The 25,131-nt window shown below is 35.0% G+C and overlaps 1 protein-coding gene across 1 annotated transcript in view; it reads right to left on the bottom strand.

The window, feature by feature from the left end:
- Positions 1 to 359: 359 nt before the first annotated feature.
- CNTN5 (contactin 5) overlaps positions 360 to 25,131 on the bottom strand; it is a 1,212,510-nt gene continuing 1,187,738 nt past the window's right edge. The window contains exons 23-26 of the mRNA XM_079101923.1: positions 12,611 to 12,797; positions 12,059 to 12,171; positions 5,591 to 5,759; positions 360 to 1,183 (exon numbers count right to left, since the gene is read on the bottom strand). Coding sequence (XP_078958049.1) covers positions 1,083 to 1,183; positions 5,591 to 5,759; positions 12,059 to 12,171; positions 12,611 to 12,797 — 570 coding nt within the window. The 3' untranslated portion in view covers positions 360 to 1,082. The remainder of the gene's footprint in view (positions 1,184 to 5,590; positions 5,760 to 12,058; positions 12,172 to 12,610; positions 12,798 to 25,131) is intronic.

The raw sequence follows: 25,131 nt of genomic DNA, 5'->3' as shown, positions 1-25,131 counted from the left end.
GGAGCAGAGTCCCTATACTGATGCCATGTTCCCACAGATTAATTTTTTAAAAATCAACTTATTCAATAGATCTTCTTTATATTAGTAGTTAGTAAGATTTTATAAGTGGCATGGAACTGTCTAAAAATATTTATTTGCTATGCTTGAATCATTTTAATCCACAGACTCTATGCCTGAATAATTATTTCCACAACAAACTTTCATTGTCCTTAAAATTATTTGCAATTAGAAGCAAGCATTGGACTTAATTCAAAATTTCCTTTGACAGTAGGTCATATTTGTTATAATTTTGTTAGCACCTGTGGCATCATATAATTGTCTGCAGTTTTTAGTTATCATATACTTTGTGACTTTATTTTATTAATAAAAATAAACATTTACAATTTTGCTGCTTGATTAAGAGCTTGATGGGAAACAATAAATTCATTTGTACTTACTTTTTATTTACCTTGTACTTTTATTAATGGCTTATTCCCTACCCTAATATCTGGTTCTAGGGGTGCATGTAGAATTAGCATATTGACAAATCTTGCTATTTCACTATGCAATCATACAATTTTTGAGAACATTTTTGAATATCTTATAATGGGCCACATAACTGAAGTATTTCATATCTCCTGCTGGTTTGGCAATTGGAATAGTCAGCTGAAAGGAAAATATAAAACACTGGACGCAGAGTCTAAATAAACTTTTCCTTCTCAGTTTTGTATGTTTTTAAAACAAACCTGCTTGTGACCACTTAACAAATGGATGGCACATACTCAGAGTCATCAGATATAAAATCAAATTCCAACATATTAAAAAAATTCAGAATACATTCGACAGAAATTACCTTTGCTTACAAAAATTCATTACATACAATCTGCATATTTTTATTGGACCAAGAACTGTCCTTTTCATTTACAAAAACCAAAGAGAAACCTGATGGATAAGTAATATTTTCCTCCCGACCTTCTGTAAGTGCACCATGTGTAGTCCCAAGTTTTTAAAGCTTATCTCAGGATCCTGGTGTCCACTTAACTACACTCTATTCACTGCTGTTCTCAAGCTAAAGCAAAGAAAATCAATTAAGTCAGCAGCTTTCACCAGGAAGTTGAAGGAATCATCAATGCCAAGAGCAACGTTACTGATGATGATGTGGAGAGAGTGTGCAGGGTTGACTGAGCGCTTGTGATTTTCCCACCTGTGAAAAAAAGAGAAAAGCATCAAATGAAGCAAATTATTGTGGTCTTGTTTGGGCAAGGCAAGTGTTAGAATGTAGGATGAAAGAGTTTAGTATCTGTCCGTTTAGTGTTCTTCATACTTAGGAAATAAGACATGGTCTGAGGTTCTCAAAGTTGCAAGGAGAGCAAAAGCATTTATGCAACCCTGTGTTGAAAAATCTAAGTCATGCTAACCAGAAGATTTAGTGTAATCTCCACTAATGATGTGCTGATGGAAAACATTCCAGGTTCCAGACATGGAAAGTGAAATAATTTTTATAGAACACACTTCAGAAAATGGAGCAAAAATAATTAGCAAAAATATGAAGCAACATGAACTCATAATTTAATTACTACTGTTAATTTTTAAAATTTAATGACATTTATTTATGGGTCTTTGATTATTTCAATTGATTAGGCTCAAATTCTAGATCCTCATGTCAAACTTGGTAAAGGTCAGTATTTCATCAATCTTACTTATGCTCTGGAGACATAACTTCTTGAGACCAAAACATTAGATGTACTTAATTGAATTAAACTAACTGATCGGAGTTGATTAGTCTGAAGTAGCTCCAATAGCTCCACATGGCCACTAATTGAGAATGATTTTTAGATGCTACCTTCAGGAATGTTTCTTTAAGCCTGAAGTGTTCTAAAATATCATTATGATTGATATTTAATGAATACTCACTATGTTCCAAGCACTGTATTAAGTCCTTTACATATATTATATTATTTGATCTTTACAACAAACCTCTTCAGTAAATACCATTGTGTATCTTCTTGTTGTATTGAGAGAACTAGTATTTTGAAAGATGGTAGAACTTGCTTAAAGTCCCTGAGCTAGAGATTTGTACGTCTGTGATGCCCTAATGTGTTGTCTCTCTTAAACAGCTTTGGTTATGACCTTAAGGATAAAATATTCCACCTAGTTTTTGGACTCTTCTGTCAATTTCTCTCCTCTGACTGAATTGAATGTAATGGGATCATGAAGGTGATTTTTGTTACAGAGATATACTAAACATTTTCCATATGCCTACTTAAGAGGTTAAAAATTATAAAATTGGTAAAACACACATATATACACACACACAAAATTGGCAACTCTTCATTTCTTTGAAAATCTGTATAACTAATGCAATAATAAAACCTATTAACATGTTGGAGAATGTTAGATACAGTTCAACTTGTATAATATGAGTTTATTATGAAATGCATAGTCACAGGTAAGTTGTAAGGGAAGATGATAAAGCCTTACTGTACTGTTATGTACATGCTAAAGAGAAAATGAAAGTCTTTTCTATATATTTGAAAGTGACTATCTCCTTTTTAAACCAACTTACATGACATTCTTACAAATACTTCTCACTTTCAGAATGGTAAGTAGGGTCTATACCTCAAATTCTAAATGAACTCCAGATAGCCAAGATATCATTTTAGTAGAGCAAACAATACAAATGAAAAAAAAAAAAAAAAAAAAAAACCCACTTTGCACATAGCAACAACAATATTGGATTAAGTTCTAGCCCCAACTGTAAAACTAACTAGCTATTTCATTTGGACAAGTCATTCAATTTCTTAGGCATTTGGTTTTTGGAATATATGAAAGAAACTAATCATTGCTCAGGTTTTATTGGTCTAAAGTAGATAACACTATGAGATTTCATGTTATTGAAACTCAGGAAATGGATACACTGGCCAAGATATTATTAACTAAACCATTAAATTTGCCATTTCCTCTCATAGAATAGAAGTGATAATTAAAATAAATGTGTAAGTTAAGGTCTTTATAAGTACTTCCAAACTTGGGACTGAACTTATTCAGAGGATGCTATAAAATATGATTGCATTAGAATTGAAAGGAACCTTCTAGAATCATAGAATGATATTATTTCTAATTGGAAGAATAAAGTAATATATGGAAAACACCTAGCATAGTGCCAAGAACATTCTGAGGCCTTAATAAATGCTCATTGTGTTAAAATTTGACACTTCTAAAATGAGAAGAGCTGTTATTTTTTTTTGAAAAGTGAAAAATATATCTTGCCTTTCAAGGTGCTCTTGAAAATTCAGCACCCTCGTCTGAACAGTTCAATTGTGAATTAATCAGCACAGAGACATTACCATTCTTGCTGTTGAAACTGCACTTTTATAAAGGAATCATAAAGTGTATTAAGTTTTTGTATGACCACAATATATTTAACTTCCCACTTGTATTTCTGAAAATGTCAGATTTCCCACATCATATATTTATCTTTTCACCAAATTTGCCTAGATCCCTTCATTGTTGACATGCTATCTTCATGTTTAATTTTCTTTTAAAATACATTTTTCCTTATTTGAAATAGATATGATATACCCTTTCCCCTAAATACTTCAATGTATTGTTTCTAAAGAATAAGACCATTTCTTATATCAGAACAGTGTAGTTTCTAAAAAAAAAATTGGTGTTGTTTTTATCTTTCCTAATATACAGATAGTCAAATTTTATCAATTATCCCAATAATATCCTTTAACTCATTTTGTATTTTTTATGCAGGGATTTGGAATGTATTAAATATTACATTTTCCTCACAGTCTGGTGTCATTCTTTTTTCCATTGTATTTGCCATCCATTTCATTTTGTGACATCAAAAAGTAACATAAGCCAAAACCACCCTAAGGTTCCATCTCACCCCAATTAGAATGGCGATTATCAAGAATACGAGCAACAACAGGTGTTGGCGAGGATGTGGGGAGAAAGGTACACTCATACACTGCTGGTGGGGCTGCAAATTAGTGCAGCCACTATGGAAAGCAGTGTGGAGATTCCTTAGAAATCTTGGAATGGAACCACCATTTGACCCAGCTATCCCACTCCTTGGCCTATACCCAAAGGACTTAAAATCTGCATACTACAGAAATACAGCCACATCAATGTTCATAGCTGTTCAATTCACAATAGCCAGACTGTGGAACCAACCTAGATGCCCTTCAATTGATGAGTGGATAAAGAAACTGTGGTATATATATACTATGGAATATTACTCAGCCATAAAGAATGATAAAATTATGACATTTGCAGGCAAATGGATGAAATTGGAGAATATCATGCTAAGTGAGATAAGCCAATCTCAAAAAGCCAAAGGACGAATGATATCGCTAATAAGTGGAGGTTGACACATAATGGGGGGGAGGGAAGGGTTAGAGTTAGGGTTAGGGAGGGGGGCAAGTATGGAGGAAGGAACTACTGTATAGAGGGTAAAGAGGGGTGGGAGGGGTGGGGGGAAGGGAAAAAAATAACAGAATGAATCAAACAACATTGCTCTATGTAAATTTATGATTACACAAATGGTATGCCTTTACGCCATGTACAAACAGAGAAACAACATGTATCCCATTTGTTTACAATAAAAAAAAAAAAAAAAAAAGTAACATAAGCAATGCCTTTGGTCTGATTTCAAGTTGCCTTAGAAGATAACACAAACTTCCTTTTAGGTTGATCATTCTCTGTGGAAATGATTTCCCAAAAAATAATGCTCATAATTAACCATTAATTAAGTGAACACAGTTTATACAGTGTTTTAATGAAAAATCGCCTAATGTTTTCTTAATTAGAGATTTGCATATCTAATTAAATATTCTTCCTTTTTTGGCTACTTTGACAAAATGGTTTCTTCTAAATTTACAAAATCTCCCTTTAGTTTTTTTTTATCACTAGAACAATAATGATTGGGGTGGTAGATATGCAAGATAAACTACCTAGATTTCAATTCTGGCTCTGTCAGTTAGCAACAGTGGGATCATGAGCAAGTTACTTAAATTTTCTCTGTAAAACAGGAAAAATGCCACCTCTCTCATTGTTACTAAGATTGAATAATATGTATATAAAAATTTTTATGCATGAAATATAGCAAAGGCTCAGAAAACAAGAAATTAATATGCTTATAATAACTATGGGTTCAAAAAAATTTATAATTTGTTTAGAAATCAAACATCAAATTTTTATTTAAAAGTATTCCCTTTAAACTATCTAACAAAAAGGACTATTAAGATAATAGAGAAGTCGGTACATCAAATGGGTGCAGTATCACTTTAAGAGCAATATTCTAATAGTCAATTTGGCCAGCAACATACTACTTGAGACCAGGTTTGAAAAGAGAATCTCTTAAATAAGTCCATTCTGATAAAAGTATCAACTGCTTTCTAGATTTGTAGAAATTCTGCAATTGAGAGCAAATTGCCATGGTTCATATGAACTGGAGGACGATTTAGAAATCAAAGAAAAGAAACCCTCCAAAAAAAAAAAAATCTCTGAACTGTGCAATCCGTCATTCAGTTTTGATGAGATTTTTATCATCTTGCATTGGAAGTGGCCACCAACTTAAGTCTGTTAGGTTAAAACTTACCTGAATATGATGGTACCCTGATTTGGGAGCTAGCTGTTCCATCCCCTCCTTCACTGTATGCTCGGACTTCAATAATATAGACTCCAGCATCAGGGAGTGGTACTACTGCTTGAGGTTTCTGTGTTTCAATGACTTGACTGTTGCTATGACCCTCTTGCCTATAAAAAACCTGTTAGTAGTAACAGAGGTTCAAACATTTGACATTCAGTTGAGGATTACAAATGTTTACTACCTACTGTACATCACATTCTGAGCTGAGCACAAGGCACTAACTGTTTCCATGTGTAAGCAAATGTAATATGTGTGTTATGCACTGCAATGAAAGTATACTTAGGGAGCTATGGAAGTAAAGAAAGAGTTTAATTCTGTCTAGGGCTTTTAGGAAATCCTTTTCTGAGAAGGTGATGCCTGAGCTCAGTATTTGCAAATGAATAGAATTTACCAGTTGGAGAATTCCAGACAGTGATAAGATTAAAAATACACTTAATTGATAAGAACCATGGCATTGGGGTATGGAATGGAGAGAAGATACATGTAGATAGTGAAAAATGAGACTGGAGAAGTAGGTAGTGAGGAGGTACACCATGAATAAATCTTTTATACCTGGTTATTGAAATGAACAGTATCCTGAGGGAGATATAGAAGTTTTTGTTTTTAAACTGCTTGAAAAGAGTGAAAACTTCAACATGTTAATAAATCATTAAGAATTAAGGAGATGGTTGAAAAGTTAAAATTGTATTAATATTTATTTCAATGAGGGTTTGCTTTTTGGTGAACTGGCATTAGGATAATACTGGGTGGCAAAGTTGAAGGTTTTTTTTTTTTTTGACATCTGCTCATAGTGCTATGCAGATGCATGCATGGCAAAGAGAACTACAGATCAGGACACAGCGTTATCCTGTGTTGACATATTACAAAAGTAATGTCATAGGTGAGTTCAGGTAGTTCATATAAGATCATGTGTCTAGTTAGAGCAAAAATTTTGTTAGAAAATATTTTGATGATCACTTTAGAGCTATTTTACTATATTGTGCTATTCTTGTGCTTTTGCCTCTAATAATAGTCCAATATAATTTTTGGAGTATAGTAGTCAAAGAGCAGTTAAGAATGTTTAAATGCATTTTTATTCATTTTCATTGTTTTTATGCATTTTCATAGTTATTGGAATTAAAATATGATTGCTTTGCATAATGGAATTAGAAATGGCTTTTTAGTTATGCAAAACAATTTCCTTCAAAATAAAGTAAAACAAAAGTAATCTCCTACACCTTAGCAAGATAAATTCCAACCAGGAGTCTGAATTCCCTCTCCTGGCTGGTAAAAATAGTGCTGCCTAATTTATGAATTTGTTAGGAGAATGATGTGAGAAGGTGCAAACATACTTAGCACAGGATCTGGTGCATGTAAGCTTAATAAGAAAAAGCTATTCCTACCCAGGTGTGGTAAAGCATGCCTGTAATCCCAGCAGCTTAGGAGGCTGAGGAAGGAGAATTGCAAGTTCAAAGCAACCTCACCAACTCAGCAAGGCCCTATCTCAAAAAAAAAAAAAGCCCAAAATGTGTCTCAGTGGTCAAGCACCAGTAACCCCCTAACCCTCCCCGGCAAAAAGAAAGAGAAATATATTCTTAGGGAAATGTGTTAATGTGTTTTGAGTTTGAATTAACTTACACACAAGAAAAATAAACTTTAGAAAAGCAATATTTTCTTTTATTGAATCTCTTTACTCAATCCTCCTCTCTGTGTTTTAGTAATATATACTTCCTTCATATTTTATGGATTGAAATTTACCTCAAGGTCTATGGAAGGGAGTGAATTCTCTATGAAAGTATAACATATTGTATAGTTACAGCTACTGAAATATTTTTTGGGAAGGATGTCATGCCTCAATGGAATCGCACCAACCATATATTGGTCATCTCATGGAGGCCAAGCACATAGTTGTATACTGGAGATTTTTAAAAGCAAGACCATGCCTCCTGCCCTCATGGCACTTAACAGTCTAATATTGGAGATTGAAGCAATTCAACGAAGTGTGGTATATACTACAATAGGAAACGTGTATGGTACCATGACAGTGGACAGAGTGAATTCTTAGATTTGAGGATTCAAGAACACTTCCTGGAGGATGTATATAACAGTATTTTTAGATTTTAAAATGACAAATATATCAGAATTTATGCTTCCAATTTTGACTATAGCACTGTAATGAATTGAATTTGATCATCTACATGAGGTAATTATAAATCAAATTTATGAGGATGGGAAAGTATGTAGATTGGTGAGGATTGGCAGGGGAGTAACTGTTTTAGAGGACACTGTTATTATGGTTCAATAAATTACAATTTTTATGACAAAGAAAAATGAAGCCAGCAATGCATATCTAATGTTGCTGTAAAATACAAAGTTGAAGAAGAATTTGTGGATCAGTTGAGATTTAAGAACAAAAGGTGGAGGCAGCAAAAATAAAATTAGTTAATGGTCACAAAAGGAGTTTGAAATTAAATGTGGCTTTTACCAATACATCCATGAAGATGTAGCGCTGTGTGTCAATACTATTAGGTATATTAATTGAAAAGTTAAATTAATGGTTCAATTTTGGTGCTTTTAGAGAATCTTGGCTCATTTTAAATTCCTATTTTAGGAAAGATGAATGAAGATAAGAAATATAATATGAAATAATTAAGACATGTCAAAAAGAGTTACTGATAGTGAGGAGGTTAAGGAGATCTTTGAGAATCTGGACATCTATAGATTGGAAAGTATGGTGACAGTTATAGTTTTGCATAAAGAAAATTGTCTAATGTCCAGACTATTTTCAAATTTGTTCAAAAAACTAAGCATGGGGTTATTGAAAGAGATAATCTGAGACAAAAATTTAATTGGAATTGCTGTTCTTAAAGGCATGATCTGTAAGTGATTTTTTTGTCTGAATTCCAACAATATTGAGAAGAATGTACCAGAAATATAACAGTAAATTTTTGCTGGTTATAAATGCCCTCAAGAAGAAAGGATTACATTAAGGCAAAAGGATCCTTAATAGGTGAAGGCCTTCAACTGAGCATCTTGGGAATAGCTGATGAGAACAACTGCTCTTCATTGAGGGCCAGGAACCCAGAGCTCCAGTGGCAACAAGGCAGACTGAAGCAGGGCAAATCAAAAGTAGATGAATAGAAACTGGGTAGGTAGCACAGTACCACGGAGAAGTCACTGGCTATAGGGTGGCTGAAAGAATATTTAAGACTTAAGAGCAAGTTTCAGATTCTTGTTTGGTGTTTCCATCTCCACACAAAAAATGTTGTCTCTGCAACATTTCCACAGACTCCTTCATATATGCACTTGACATTATCTGAGTCATTTTTGTTTCTTATTTTTTGTAATAAAGTTTTTTTTTTTTTATATCAAGCATAGTCAACTGCAGATGGTATAATGAAACTCATGTACCCATGATCTGATTTAAGTTATTCTATAAGTCTTTTTAATTTGTGGAAACACAGCAAACACTGACTCTCAAATTTGGGATTGATATAAGATGGAAGAAGAGTTGTAAAATACAGGAATTCAGAGGTGGCCGTAGACTTAGAAGATCCTTAAGGAAATGGAGAAATATAGGGGTGGGTTTCCAAATTCTATAGGGTGTGAAATACATTGGTCTAAGTGTGCACACATCTCAGGAGTCTAGAAGGCCTTCATTTATAAGTTGCATAAGCAACTGAAACTATGTTGATGGATCCTATAATAATTAGAGAATGCTGGGCCTGATTTCCCTCTATTCTGTTAGCAGTATAAATAGAAGAAGAGAGATGGAAAGTGGGGATACATGTTAAGGGATTGTAAAATCTAGAAAAGGATATTTTCTAACTGCTTACTAGAAAAATTAAAACAAAAATGAAAAAAAAAAATGTTTATATAGCCTGAGGCCCTTGTGCTCAGTTTGTTCTGACTCCTTGTTTCTTTTCTGAAAGGGGAAAACATTTCTATAGGAAAGGGGACAGTTACACAAGTGAACATAGCCCCATGGCATTCAGTATTTATTATCCTTTTCACTGAGTCATTAAAATCTATATGAGGAAAGCAAGGTAGAGATAAAATGGCTATTTACTTTATAATCTTGATAAACTTCTTTCATGGTGTTAAAAAAAATCCATCCATTCTCAAGTTCATTTAAGAAGAATTTGGGGAGAATATACTTCAGTTCACAGTTTTGTTATTGGCATTTCTGTAGCAAGGTCAGTGACATATTTATAATATGTGCCTAAATTACAAAGGATTGTAGATAAATGAATGAAGTTACCAAAATACAGTCTTCTTAATGTAAGATAAATTTTGTGGGGAAAAATAAGCCAAGGTAGTAAAACTTGAAGTTTTTCTTCCTCTTTCCCAGTGATTTATAAATAATGTAAAATATGCAGTTGATCCCAGATTGGGAAGTGTAAATAAAATAAAATGGTACCTGCTAATTGACCAGAAGAAGTCATAAATATGACAAATAAGTTACCAAGTTTTATTCAACCTATCAAATACGTTATTGGAGAATAAATTGTTATAAATTATTATAATAAGGTGTATGTAAAAGGGACATCTCTTTTCCAACATTTTTTCTGGTTCTTCATGCTTTTCTTCCTTTTACTAATGGGGCTGTAATATCTTGGAATTATTGCATTAAATCTAGACTACTTAAAATCCCAACAAATCCAGAATCTCTTAGCAGTCTCAAAAATACAGCAGTGAGAAATATTGCCACTAGGTAATGCTTAATGTTTATCTGAACAGGTTCAATTTTAATGAGGTGGCTAAAATCACATGATTCTTACAGTTAGCCATTTATATTTTAATCTTGCTCTTTCTGGAATTCTAATTTGCCTCTCTACTTCAGGAGATTGCTTGCCATTTTCCTAAGGATATTAAACTGGTTCCTAAATGGTGTGTCAACATTTCTGAAAGCACTACTACTCCTAATCATTGAAAGTTATATTTGCTCTAGAGGACAAGTTGTGAGGACATGGTCTTTTAGAAAAAGATTTGGATGAGAGGGCTAGAGGAAAGACCCAGAAGATGAGTTTTTTACTATTATGGTTTAGGTATAAGGTGTCCCCCCAAAAAACTCATGTGAGACCACCAAAGAATGTTCAGAGGTGAAATAATTAGGTCATGAGAATCGTGACCTAATAATGTATTAATCCACTGACATGGATTAAGAGAGTGGTAACTGTAGACAGGCAGTTAGGGTGTAGCTGGAGGAGGAGTGTCACTTGGGATGTGCCTTTGGGGTTTGTATTTGTGCCTGGGGAGCTCTCTCTGCCTCCTAGTTGCCTGGTTGCCACGTTCTGAGCTCCACCCCACCCTTCTGCCATGGTGTTCTATGTCACTTCAGGTCAGAGCTACGAAGATGGCTAACTGTGGACTAAACCTCTGAAACTGTAAACCAAAATAAACATTTCCTCCTTTGTTGTTCTTGTCAGGGTTTTTGGTCACAGCAACACAAAAGCTAACTAAAACATCTCCCACTACCAAAAGATCAAATTCAGTATTCCTGAGGATTAGACACAGATTTGAGGATGTGTGTGAATTTGAGTATGAACATGTCTGTGATCCATACAAATTGCAGTAAGAAATGCTGCAGGTTGTGTCTTAAAATATTAAGGTGAACTATTTACCAAAAAAATGTATTTCCCATTTATAACTTCAGTTTTTGTGTCAGAATTTTGGCACTTCATACACAATGCACATTATGTGACCATCTCCAGTAATGATAATGATGCTTTTCAGTCTAAATATTGTCATTAATGTATTTTCAAATCTACAAATAATATTCAACTAATAATTTTATATGACGTTTAAGGCAAAAAATGGAAACTGATTTTATGGAACAAGATTTTGAAAGTAAGCAAATTCAACACATAAACCTCATATACTTTAAAGTCAAAGTTGTTTTTCAAAAATAGGGTGAGTAGATGTCTTCCTATTTCCAGATCTCTGGTTGGCATATGGCAGTATAAGTGTGCAAAGTATCTTGGAGCATGCTGTTGGTCTCCATGGACTCTTTCCTAGCTAGCATGCTGGCCCTAGTGTTTTTCTTCTGTTTCTTTGTTAACAGTAAGTCTTTCTATTCAATCTAAGATGTCCAGTCTTTGCCATCTACCCAGTTTGTCTACATGGGGATGTGCCAGGATCCTCTGCCTGGTACCATGTGTCATGGAGCTATCTTCATACTGAATTATTTCCACCCTGAATTCAGACTGTTGCTGTGTTTTCTACTTCTTCCCTTCCTGACCCTTGTGCAGTGGGGACTGAGTGTAAGTGCCTTGGCTCCGCCACCTGTAGGCAGGTGCCTCCTTCTGAGATATAGATAGAAAATGACTTAGAGGAAACAGGTTTGTTGGTGGGTCTTTTTATGCCTTGTTAATGGTCTGTCCTCACAATAACAGTTTTGAGGATGAAAGTGTACGCCAGGAACAAAGAAACACTCACCTTGTAACCTATGACTTCTGATTCGTTGGCTAAAGGTCTGACGGGCTCCCAGCCCAGAGACACCTGAGAACCTTGCTGCTCCCACCGGAGGTTGCTAGGTGCTTGACTGGGGGCTGCAAAATAAGTGAAAGTTAACTGACAAGGATACTTAAATATGTGTCTTCATTTAAATCCTCTCAAGTATTTCAATCTTTTCACATGTTTAGTAGTTGGCCAGCACCCTAGGCTTCCTTCCAGCTGGAGTCAGATAAGGAGGGTTTTGCGCTAGGAGTGTCATTTTAATAGCTCCTCTACTGAGCTTTTGAACTTGAATCCTTTTATCTGCTTTCGGTGTCAGAATCGCTTAGCCTTGTTTCACAGGAAGATAACCTTTATCTACTGCAAATGCAAAAATTTCTGAGCTAGTTTTGGAATTCAGATCTAAGCATTGAACCAAGTCTATGAATCAAAACTCTCCTTTGACTCTGCTTATTATGTACCTCACATGGCTTTCAGAAATGTGAAAATATGTTTCCCTTTTGTTTGAAATAAACAAAAGTCCAGGTCACTTACGGGATTTCTTGGTGGTTGCACTCACTTCACTGCTAGGTGGCCCGTATCCAGCTCCATTGTAAGCCCGCACTGTGAAGTGATATAATGTATTTCCTTCTAATCCCGTCAGAATGATGAATGACTCATTCCCCCTAGTTTTGACTGTTTCTGCTGCATCTTCTTGTTCCATGTCTTTCCAGTAACCAACCTGTCAAAAAAATTATCACATGACAAATTAATTTTAAAGTTTGCCTTGAGATTGTGATTGCTTGAATTTTTAAGATTTTTTCCTGGATGTTGCCTGTGGACATCCCTGAAATCATCCCTGTATGACCCAGTTATCAGGACTTACTAATGAGGCCAAAATTGCGTCCCTGGTCTGATTTGTATGTTTGAATCACACCACCACGGCAGCATTCAGCAAAGCAACAAAAGATGAGACCTCACAGCCCTGATCCAGGGGTTTGAAAGAGATACAAATGCATTGTGATATTATGGAAGACTCAAGCAAAGAAATTGCAGAAGTGCTTTTCCTTTCATAGGCCATCAGAACCATTTACTGCTTTTCAAAACCAGGAAATTTTGCGTGAATTAGGTGAGAAAATAGGCATGCACAATATTTCCTCTTGGCCTTTACATGAAGATGAATCTCACAAGCTGTATTAGTTCAATGCAGAGGATATGAAAGAACATCTATAATACCTTGGTGTAATTTAAGTGTAGAGAAATAGCATTAATAGACCATGGAAGACAGGCAGAAAGAAACAGCTTTCTATTGAAGCTTGGTATGTGCATTGAGATCATCTTTCATTGTTCTGAGCTCTTGGTGGCTGGTCTCATCCCTTTGTGAGACTCAGTAAGTTTCCCTGTGAAGCTAAGGCTTAACTCTGTTCAAACACTAGAATATATCCCTGCCTCAATTCATGGAAGGTGAATCCTCCCCAGTTCCCACACCTTCATTACTGTGGTGGAAGCAGTGGATCACTGCACCCATGTCATCTGCCTCTAAGTGCTTTGTCTACTGTGCTGTCTAGAAAGTCAAACGACAATTTCCAGATTTGCTTTCAGCTAAGGTTTCTGGTATACAATGTGGGCAGTGAGGAGTTTGGATTGGGAGATAGATACTCTGAAGCATGTCTAGGATTGCCACTTCCATTTGTGACCATAGGAAGTCATTATGGGCTCAGATCTCAAGAATGAATATGTGGAGGAGAGGGATAAAGGGGGCACCTTGAGTGAAAATGACCAAATTTATTGTTATATTGTGTGCATATATGAGAATTTAACCACAGATTTTATTATGTATAATTATAATGCACAAGTAAAAATACATAAAAATAAATTTTCAAAGAATTAACACATGGATTTCTATGACTTCTTAAAATATTTTATTGGTGTATTATGATTATACATAATGGATTCACTGTGACATACTGACATATGCACATAATTTGGTCACTTTCATTCCCTAGTACCTCCCCTTTCTCTCCCCTGTTCCCTTTCTCTGCTCTACTGGTCTCCCTTCTAATTGTATGAGATTTCCCCAACCCCAATTTGTTTTCCCTTTTATTCTTTCCAAACTTCACATAGAGAAAACATACTACCCTTAACTTTGATTCTCTTATTTTACTTAATATGATGCTCTAAGGTTCCATATATTTTCCTGCAAATGACCTAGTTTCATTACTTGTGACTGAATAAAACTCCAACGTCTGTGTGTGTGTGTGTGTGTACATATATATATATATGTATATGTATGTATATGTGTGTTTATGTGTATATATATATATATCTTATTCATTTACCCACTCATGGACACCTAGGGTGCTTTCATAGTTTTGCTTTTGTGAATTGTGCTGCTACAAACATGGGTGTGCATGTAGTACCGTAGTATGCTGATTTTTAATTCTTTTAGATAAATAATGAGGAGTAAAGTAGTGATCCACATCACATCCTTACCAGCAATTATTATTTGTATTCTTGATGTTTGTCATTCTGATTGGAGTAAGATAAAATCTCAGTGTATTTTTTGCTTTGCATTTCCCTGATTACTAATGATGTTGAATATTTTTTTTTCATATATTTGGTCCTTTGTATTTCTTTTGAGAAGTGCCTGTTCAGTTCATTTACCCATTTATTGATTGGGTTATTTGGGTTTTTTTTTTTTTTTTTTTTTAGTGTTAGAGTTTTTGAGTTCTTTACATATATTCTAGATATGATTCCCCTATCAGAAGGGTCCTGGCACAGACTTTTCCCATTCTGTAGGTTCTCTCTTCATGTTCTTCATTATATCATTTGCTGTGCAAAAGCTTTTTAATTTGATGCCATCCCTTATTAATTCTTGCTCTTGAGCTTTAGGAGTCCTATTGAGGAATTTGTTGCAGGCACCTATATGTTGGATTGTTGACCCAATATTTTCTTGTAGAAGTTGGGAAGTTTCTTGTCTTATGCCTGGTCTTTGATACAACTTGAGCTGACCTTTTTTAGGTTGAGAGATGAGGATCTAGCTGCATTAGCATACATACAGGTGTCCAGTTTTTCCAGCACTGTTTTTAAAAGAGACTGGCCTTCAATGAATGTTTTTGGCATCTTTGTCAAGGATCAGATGACAGTACCTGCGTGGGTTTGTCTGTTTTCTATTTCATTGGTCAGTTTGTCCATTTTTATGTCACCGCTATTCTATTTTTGTTACTATAGTGTTGCAATTTAATTTAAAATTCAGTATTATGATACCTCCAGCATTGCTCTTTTTGCTTAGAATTGCTTCAGATATTCTTGGTCTTTTATTTTTTTATATGAATTTTAGGATTTTTTTCTAGTTCTGTGAAGAATGTCATTTTACCACTACATTTTAAAGACGCCAACCAATCTAGGTGCTGTCTTAAGGCAAAGGGAAAGAGAAATGGGAAGAGAACAAAGAAATTACAAATTGCATCTGAAGCTTTATGAAGACTGTTAACTGTTGGCTATATTTTTCTTGTATTATTTCATACATATTTATAAATATGAAATGACCTTCTTTTCTTCCTTTCTTCTGATGTTTTATACTGAGTGTGTTATTGCTGAGTGACTTTCTAATGCAGTTTATGAGAGGAGGAACAAACTTTTACCCAGAGATTGGACAGATTGGTGGAATTTCCTTTGGGTTTCCCTTTAGGGGAGTGGGTAAACTGCATTTTAATCTGTAAAAGATATAATTGTATTATGTTTGTATGCAACATCATTGACACAAGTTGATGCTTTTGGGGAGTTACTGAATAGGGAAAATAGTGCATATGGATATTAAGTGAACCAATGGAGAGTGTACATTACTGCTCAACACCCATTTCACCCTGATTCTAATGTGTGTTTTATACTGATGAAGATAGAATACTAAAATCTGTATTTCTAAGGCTCCCTTGCAATTTGAGTTCTGGATGTGTTTAGAGTCAGTCAATTAGATACAGATGCAGGAGATTTGAAAGTTAGAAGTGAGATTTGTTGTTGTTGTTGGCAAGCCCAGTAATGGAGACAATTTTTCACCAGGCTCCCTTGCAGCAGCATTAATACATGTCTCATTGCTTGGCTACTGGCCTAATGGGAGTCAAGAGGCAGCTCACAGGGCAGCCATTTTGCTGATGCAAATCACAGAAGACCTGGAGGAATGCTGGCAGTGGCAACAATAGTAGAGTTCCTTGAGATGAGGGTGGTTTCCTCCGCATGGCACCATCTCGATCATGGTGGCTGCCTCACCAAGACAGTTGCATGTGCATCTAGAGCTGGTGGTTTCCTGATTTTAAAAGGCATCAGTTTCACCCCTCATGGCTTAGTTCTATTGCTTGGCTTTGAAGGTCATTCTTGAAAGATCACCATGAATTCTATTGACTTCACTCTTTCAGTAACTTTGTAAATCCATTAGTACCTGTCATAAGACACTTCTTGCTAAAACTTGTTAAAATAAATCAGTTATTCACAACTGAACCCTGCCTGATATACCTATATGGATCTTTGCTTTATGTATAACAAAGACTAATAAAATAATCAAATCCTATTTCTTAGACCCATCTTCCCACTGAATTAACATATGGTTCAATAAATGAACTTCAGAAATTTCTTTTTACAAATGGTGTTGAGAAAATTGGTTATCCATATGTACAAAAATGAGACTAGACCCTATCACTTGCTCTGTGCAAAAATCAACTAAAAATGAATTGAAGACTTTGGAATTAGATCAAACACTATGCAATTCCTGAAGAAAACATATGTTCAACACTCCAGCATATAGGCACAGGTAATGACTCTCCTAATATAAGCCCTAAAGCTCAGGGGTGGGATGGCCTGGGATGGCATCAAATTAAAAAACTTCTGTATAGCAAAGGAAATAATTAAGAATGTGAAGAGAGAACCTACAGAATGAGAGAAAAATCTTTGCTAGTTATTCTTCTGATAGAGGATTAGTATCCAGAATATATATAAAGAACTCAAAAAGTATAATGCCATAAAACCAAATAACTAAATTAATAAATGGGCAAATGAACTAAACAAACAATCCTCAAAAGAAGGGACAGCCAACAAATACATGAAAAAATCTTCAACATCATTAGTAATTAGGGAAATTCTACATTAGTCAAATCTACATTAAGCTTTATTTCACTCCAATTAGAATGGCCACCATCAAGAAATAAATAATAAATGCTGGAAAAAAGGTGGAGAAAATGGAACACTTTGACACTGTTTGTGGGATTGTCAATTAGCACAACCACAGTGGAAATCAGTATTGAAGTTCCTCAAAAGACGGCATGGAACAACCATATGATCTAGCTATGCCACTCCTCAGTGAATTTACAAAATATCTAAAATCGACATACTATAGGAATGCAACCACATTAATGTTTACAGCAATACAACTCATAATAGCCAAATTATGAAACCAGACTAGGTGTCCATCAATGGATAAATGGTAAAGAAAATGTGGTATATATATGCACTGGAGTTTTATTTAGCCACAAAAAAGAATAAAATTATGTTATTTGCAAGAAAATATATGGAACTTGACAACATTATATCAAGCAAAATCAGCCAAAGTCAACCATCATGTTTTCTCTCATGTGGAAGTTAGGAAAAAGAAAAACAAAGGTGTGGTGGGGGATCTCATGAAAATTGAAGGGACATCAATAGAGTACAGGAAAGGGACCAGGGGGAGAGAAAAAGGTAAATGCTGGAGAATGATATTGGCTCAATTGTATTGCTATATTGTGTGCAACTATGAAGATATAAAAAATCCCACCACTATGTATAACTATAATGCACCATAAAAATATGGAAAAACTTTTTAAATTTTTTGTTCTTTTTATATATACATGATAGTAGAGTATATTTTGACATAGTATATATACATGGAGTATAACTGCCCATTTTCGTGGTTGTACATAATGTGGAGTTACACTGGTTATGTATTCATATGTGAACATAGGTAAGTTATGTCCAATTCATTCTACTATATTTCCTATTCCCATCCCTCTTCCCTGCCCTAGTTCCCCTTTGTCTAATTCAATGAACTTCTATTCATCCCTCCCCCCACCTACTGTGTGTTAGCATCTGAGTATCAGACAAGATCAGGCACATTCAGGGTAGCATGGTCTTAGCATCTGCTTATCAGAGAAAACATTTGGCCTTTAGTTTTCTGGGATTGACTTATTTCACTTAGCATGATAGTCTCCAGCTCCATCCATTTACCTGTAATGCCATAATTTCGTTCTTCTTTATGGCTGAGGAATATTCCATTGTATATATGTACCACATTTTCTTTATCCATTCATTTGTTGAAGGGTACCTAGGTTGGTTCCATAGTTTAGGTATTGTGAGTTGAGCTCACAATAAACATTGATGTGACTGTGTCACTGTAGTATGCTGATTTTAAGTACTTGATATAAACCCAGGAGTGCGGTAACTGGGTCAAACAGTGGTTCCATTCCAAGTTTTCTAAGGAGTCTCCATACTGCTTTCCAGAGTGGTTGCACCAATTTCCAGTCCCGCAAACAATATATGAGGAAAGAACTTTTTTAAAGCTGGAAGCTTCTAACATTGTCTTTTATGTACTGTTGGTGCCATTATTTCCAATTCCAAAATCTAGTATCTCTTGCTTGGTCTCTGAGCATATTTTTAACTAAAAAAAAAGTCAGTTATTTTCAAGCTGCAAAATTGGCTGAGAAGTTTTTGGATGAGCAAGTGCATATTTTTCCTTTCCAGTGATTTATCTGATTTCCTGTTCTGTTTCAATATTCCTTAAGTAGTTATGTTAGGGAGCTGAGCATGAGTAAAGAAATTACAGATTTTGACACAAATAAAGATTTCAATAAAACTTCTGACTTCCAAGCTGGGCATGGTGGTACATACTTGTAATCCCAGCAGCTTGGAAGGCACAAGTTCAAAGCCAGCCTTAGCAACTTAGTGAGGCTCTAAGCAACTCAGTGAGACCTGGTCTCAAAATACAAAAGAGGGCTGGGGATATGGCTCAGTGGTTAAATGCCCCTGGGTTAAATTTCTAGCATCCAAAAAAAAAAAAAAAAAAAAAAAAAAATAATAATAATAGTAATTCTAGACTTCTAAATATTGAATGTTTAATGTTCTGATTAACCTCCACAAAATTAACCTTCCCATGAAAAATACAAAATGTTTAAGTAACTGATTGGAAGAAAAAGAATTCTATCTGTACCAAATGACACCAGAAGTGTCAAAATCCATTCATTATTTCTTTTTTTAGCACATATAATATTTAAACAGTTGCTTATTCATACCTTTTTACCATGTGGGAATAAACATAAGGAATTTAACATAGTGCATCTTCAGTAATTCTTAAGCTGAAATTGCAGTTAAGAGTATTTAAAGTCACACACCTGAAGTTGAAATTTTCATTCAGTTCCTTTTTTCAGATATTTATCTACTCATAAACTTTGGACTCTGTATGTGAAATCACTTGGAATGAATGCAGTTAAAACCATTAAAAGATATAAATCTTTAAAGTTGGAAGCATATCAGCTTACTGTTTTATTACCCTCACATAATTGTTTTCCTTTTTTTGTATGTATCTCTTTTCTTTATTTTTGTGTTTGATGTATTTACAGTTGTACTGTAACTGATTTGTGTCCTATGTCATTCTCTAACATTGTCACACATAAATATTTTCCAATTTTTAGAATAACATTCTGTTTATGTAACTTATATTACATAATCATTGTCCTATTAAAAAATATTTGGGTAGTTTTCAATTTTTTGCTTGGTTAAGTAAAATGCCATGGATATCTTTGTATACATAGTTTTTCACAGAGTAGCTTAATTCCCTAAAAAATAGGATCCAGAAAGTAGTTTATGGGTTACAAAGTTATGAAAATTTTAATGCAAAAGTACTATACTGGTTTTTCAAATAGTTTGTGCAAATTTCACTTCCAAGAAAAACAAATAAATGTAAGAAATTCACCAGCCTATTGTAAGCTCTAGGCGGATCATGTATTTGGAGCCAGAAAGTTCATATTCAAATCTTACTTTTGGTATTTATAATAGTAATGGGACAATTACTTAACCAGTGAATCTCTATATACTTGCTTGTTAAACAGGTAAAATAGTACTTACCTTTTGTTCTGTGAACTATTTTATAATTATTATTATTGTTATTATTTTGTACTAGGGATTGAACTTAGGAGCACTTGACCACTGAGCCACATCCCCAGCCCTATTTTGTATTTATTTAGAGACAGGGTCTCACTTAGTACCTCACTTTTGCTGAGGCTGGCTTTGAACTCATGATCCTCCTGAGCCACTGGGATTATAGGTGTTTGCTGCTGTGCCCAGCTATGAATCATTTTTTAAAAAATAACTTCTCTATTGTTACTCAATTACTTGAGGTGTCCTTTTTTTCTGATATTTTAAAATCTCTGATTTATATTTGTAAGTATGTTTTTTCTTTTTTCCTTTTTGTTATTTTTTAAAATGCGATTTTCTGGTTTTCGTCACTCCCAAATTATTTTTATTTAAAATTGTTATGTAATTTTATTAGTGTCACACAAAGTATGAACTTTTGTCATCCAATACCTTTAAGAGTGTAGATTTGAACTGAAATCTACAGGATGCCTCTTTTCAGCAGATACTTTTTTTCCAAAGTTGATTTTTTCTGGATAATAATTATTTTTACTGTGCACAGAATACATTTCACTCTCAGGTGTGATAATTCTAAAATATTCATTTCATAATTTTTAGTAGTTTTAGGTTCACAGAAAATAGAAAGGTAGATAGACTATTCATTTCTCCTTACTCTACACATGCACACCCTCCCCCATTATCAACATCCTTCAGTAGAGGGGTACATTTACATTTATATATCATCTTATCCAACTTTTGCACTTGGTAAGTTTTAAAAATACAACTCTTAGGGAGTGAGAGTGTAGCTCAGAAGTAGAGTGTGTGCATAGTATGTGTGAGGCCCTGGATTTAATAGCAAGGACCTCCACCCCTTCTGCATCCCCCTGCCCCTCAAAATCCTTTTATATTCATTTATTTCTGTATCTTTAAATGCACTCAGTGAGCACTGCTCATTCAATGCCATTCTCCTTAAATTTAATAGACACCACTCTATTTTCTGCTATTAAATATTGTAGAATCTTTTTGATTTTTACACCTGTGAAAGTAATTATCTTTTTTATTAGAGTTTATAGATTTTTAAATAATCAAAATGTATATTGAAGTACAAAAATTTTACCAGGCCCTGGGTTTTTGAAACTTATGAATTCAATTGCTTGTTTAAAAATATTTTTGACTACGTATTACTTGCCAAACACTTTGCCTGCAGTTAACTGAGGACTAAGGATGAGTCAAAGTAGACGTGGTCCTCGTGTTCCTTAGAGCTTACTTACAGACTCCTTAGGGCACTAGCCATGGGACAAAAACCACACAAACAAATGTGTAAGTGTGGTTTTGATAAGTCCCATGTGGAAAGTTGAACCCCGGCAGATCTACGATGGGGAACTGGTCCCAGTGGAGAGGGGCTGGCCAGGGGAGTCTCTGCTGGTGTACAGACAGTAGACTTGAATAGGAGCTACGCAGGCAGTGAGGGAGGGAAGGCCCAGGAAAGGTGTGTGCAGTGTGGAGAGAGGAGCAAGGGGCCCAGGAGGGCCTGATAAACGTCCAGTTAGGCTGATAGGGTGTGAGGGTTGGTGTGGCAACCCGATGCTAGAGATGAAGGGTGCGGCTGGATCTTGCAGTTGTCTGTGCCAAGGTGTTGGGACATATTTTTTTTATCAATCCTAATAGCAAGTGTAACACACTGAAGGCTTCTAAGCAGGGATAAAAGTGGGAGGGCACACAGGCCGTGATCAGATTTGTGTTTTGAAAAGATACACACAGCGATCAAGCTTTTTGTTTGTTTTAAAATACACAGATCAGATCACTCCTTTGATTTTAGGCTAGACTTCGCAGGGTACTGAGAAAAAATTCCAAAGTCCTCCACATGACTTGCAAGGCTCTGCCTGTTACAGCCTTTGTATCCTTCATCTGATCTCAATTTAGGTCTCATCTCACTTTGTTCATTGCCTTCCAGGAACAGAGGCCCCAAGTACTCAATCTCATGCTGGGTTTAGAGCCTTGAAGCCTTTCATACTGGTTGCCAGAAATCTCCTCCCAGAGCTGCTTCCTCCTTTCATGGAGGTTTCAGTTCAACTAAAACTACTCCTCCCTTTGTCTCTTTTATAATTATTATTGTAACTATCATTATATATAATTATCCTCATTTATCTGTTTAGTCATTTGCTTTATGGTGGATACAAAAAAGCACCTGACAACTTATCTGAGCAAATAAATAATTATGTCATGAAAAACAGATTAGAAGGGGCCAGAGTGGACATAGGAGACAATGCTGGAACACAGGTTAGAAATTATGACAGCCTGGACTCAGAGTGGTGGACCTGGAGAGGTGCATGGGGTCAAGAAATACTTAGAGAAATTAACACTTTGGAGGATGAGTTATGGGGATGACAAATGGAGAACTTTTAAGGTATTAGTATTTGCTGAAATGCTGTGGAATTTCTCTGGGTTCATAAGATAGGCATTTTTTTTTTGTTGCATTATTTTGAGATTTTTATTCACTTTAAATTTTTTAATTGCTTTTGCTCCATATATTTTGTCTCTTCTGCAGATACCATTTGTTTATAGACCCAAACTCTTCTGTCCTTCATATCTGTCATCTTCTCTCCCACTCTAAAATTTATTTTTCTTATTCATTGACTTTGCATTTTGGGATCATTTCTCAGGTTTGTACTCTGAAGTACTGGTTTAAATATTTAGCAGTATGAAGTTTACATCTTGCAGCGTCCAATGAATATTTTATTTCAGTAACTTTAGCTTTGATTTTATTGCATTTTCTTCATATTCTGAACTGCTCTTTAAATATAGAAGAACTATTCTTGTTTATCTCATGGAGATCTAGAACCGTATGTTTAAAATTTTCTTTGGATTTATAAAAAACTTTTATAGGGAAAGGAATTCATTCTTAGTCTTACCATTTGTTTCCTTGTTTCAAAGATTTTTCTTCTAATAACCCTTGGATTGTACCCAAGTGAATTTCAAGTGGAAATGTGTCCTAAAAAGGAATCGAAGACTTATTTGAATGGGGAGGCTTGCATTTCTAGACTATATCTTCCTGTACTGGTCCATGCTGAGCAGTAGATGCCAGATTATTGGTTGTTACGGTAAGCCTGCACTGATATTCTCCAGACAACACAAAGAAATCAACCCAGGCCTGAGCTGAGAAACAGAGCTTCATGAGCCTGGGTGCAGTTTGTTTCATTGAAGAAAAGATGAAGGAGGACGAGGCCAGAGGCTATTTCATTGCTTGCTTGCACCTAGAAAATGGGATTTTGAGGCTGGGTCATTGCACAAAGATGAAAGGAAAGAAAAATCAGAAAACACGATAATAATTTTGTTTCATACCACTTGCTATGATTGCAGGGAGGATTGTCTCTCTCCTCAGGGTTTCATGGGTGTTTTAAGGGGAATCAAGGAAAGCTGATTTTCTATGCTTCCAAACTGAGGGTTAGAAGGCAGAGATTTCACTGCTAGTGTACTTTCTCTACTGATTTCTCAGCTTCAGATGCATTTTAAAACACTATGACCTTCTTCCTATGAATGCTTAAATTGCCTTTTACATTCCTCTTTCCTTATGCAACAAAATCAGCATGCCCTTTTACTGAGAGTTTCAAAATCCTATACATGGGGAGCACATTTCCCATGGAAGATGAATTTGTTTTGGTTTGTAAAGTCCCTGCTTGCATCAATTTAGTCCATCTGCCATTTCTTAATCTAATACTAAGTATAGTTATTAAATTGGCTATTCACAATCAATACTGTGAGATATGTCAGCAGTCGGTACTATTAGATTGCATGCATATTTATCAAAAAGGACACAATTTAGTGAATCAAATAAGATAAACAATGCTTAAATTTTGAATATTTATGTGGCAGTTCAATAGTGATTAGAGCATATAAGGTGAAGAAGTTTAAAATGCAGCAGGAACACAAAAATAGATATTACTTAATAAATTTGCATTTTTTTCCTGATGCTACCTAAAAAGACAAAAAATAAGAAGACTAGGTATAAATACAAATGAATTTGTTCTTAATACATGTAGTTCAGTATAGGTCATTTACAAATGTTAGTTCCCTTCTCTTCTTCACCTTCTTTGCTCAAATATTCTTAAAAAGAGCACTTTGGGAATATAGCTCTGTGCTTAAAGTGCTTGCCTAGCATGCCTGAGGACCTGGGTTTAATCGCCAGGACCACCCCCGCCCCCCGCCACACACAAAGAGAAGCACATTGAATAGAGAAAACTCTGGGAACATTTAATTACAGCTAATGTACTTGAATGCTTTGTAGGATGACCTATAAACCCAGTAATCTCAATACACCTTAATTGAATGAAAGAATAAAGGTTTTGATCCAAAAGTGAACACTCAGGTATAAAATATTGATCTCAAAAAATTGCATTTAATTGTATTATGTGATATATTCTCTGCAAGATGCTCAGAAAGGAAAGGTTTGGAGATGTATAGTCTTAATTATATTAGAGAAGAAAAAAAATCCCCAAACTTGGTGATATATTCATCTTACAATGTCTGAAAAAGAACAGTACATTTTAAACCCAAATAAAGTAGAAAAAAGGGTATAATTATGACAGGGGCACCACTTAATGAATTGGAAAAGCAAATATAAAGAAAATGAATAAAGCCAAAGTTAATTCTTTGCAGAGACTCAAAATTTTATAAATGTCTTTTGATTAAAGGAGGAAGGTGGGGGGAGTAGACAAGAGGGTAGAAAGAAGGTTAAAAAAATTCTTGATACAAGGAAAGTAATGCCACAGGTCTCAGATATATTAAGATAATCAGAGAGAGATGGATGAGCAGAGTGATCATATAAGCTCTGTCCCAGATGAGAACTATAAAATCTCAAATGTCCACAAGCAGATAGAAGCTGGGTGGAGTGTACCACTGAAATGCTGAAGTGCAACAGGCAAGAAGTG

Source organism: Sciurus vulgaris (genome assembly GCF_902686455.1).
Source record: "Sciurus vulgaris genome assembly, chromosome: 11".
NCBI lineage: Eukaryota > Metazoa > Chordata > Mammalia > Rodentia > Sciuridae > Sciurus > Sciurus vulgaris.
The sequence above is the reverse complement of the archived record's forward strand: the minus strand, read 5'-3'. Positions and strand labels throughout refer to the sequence as shown.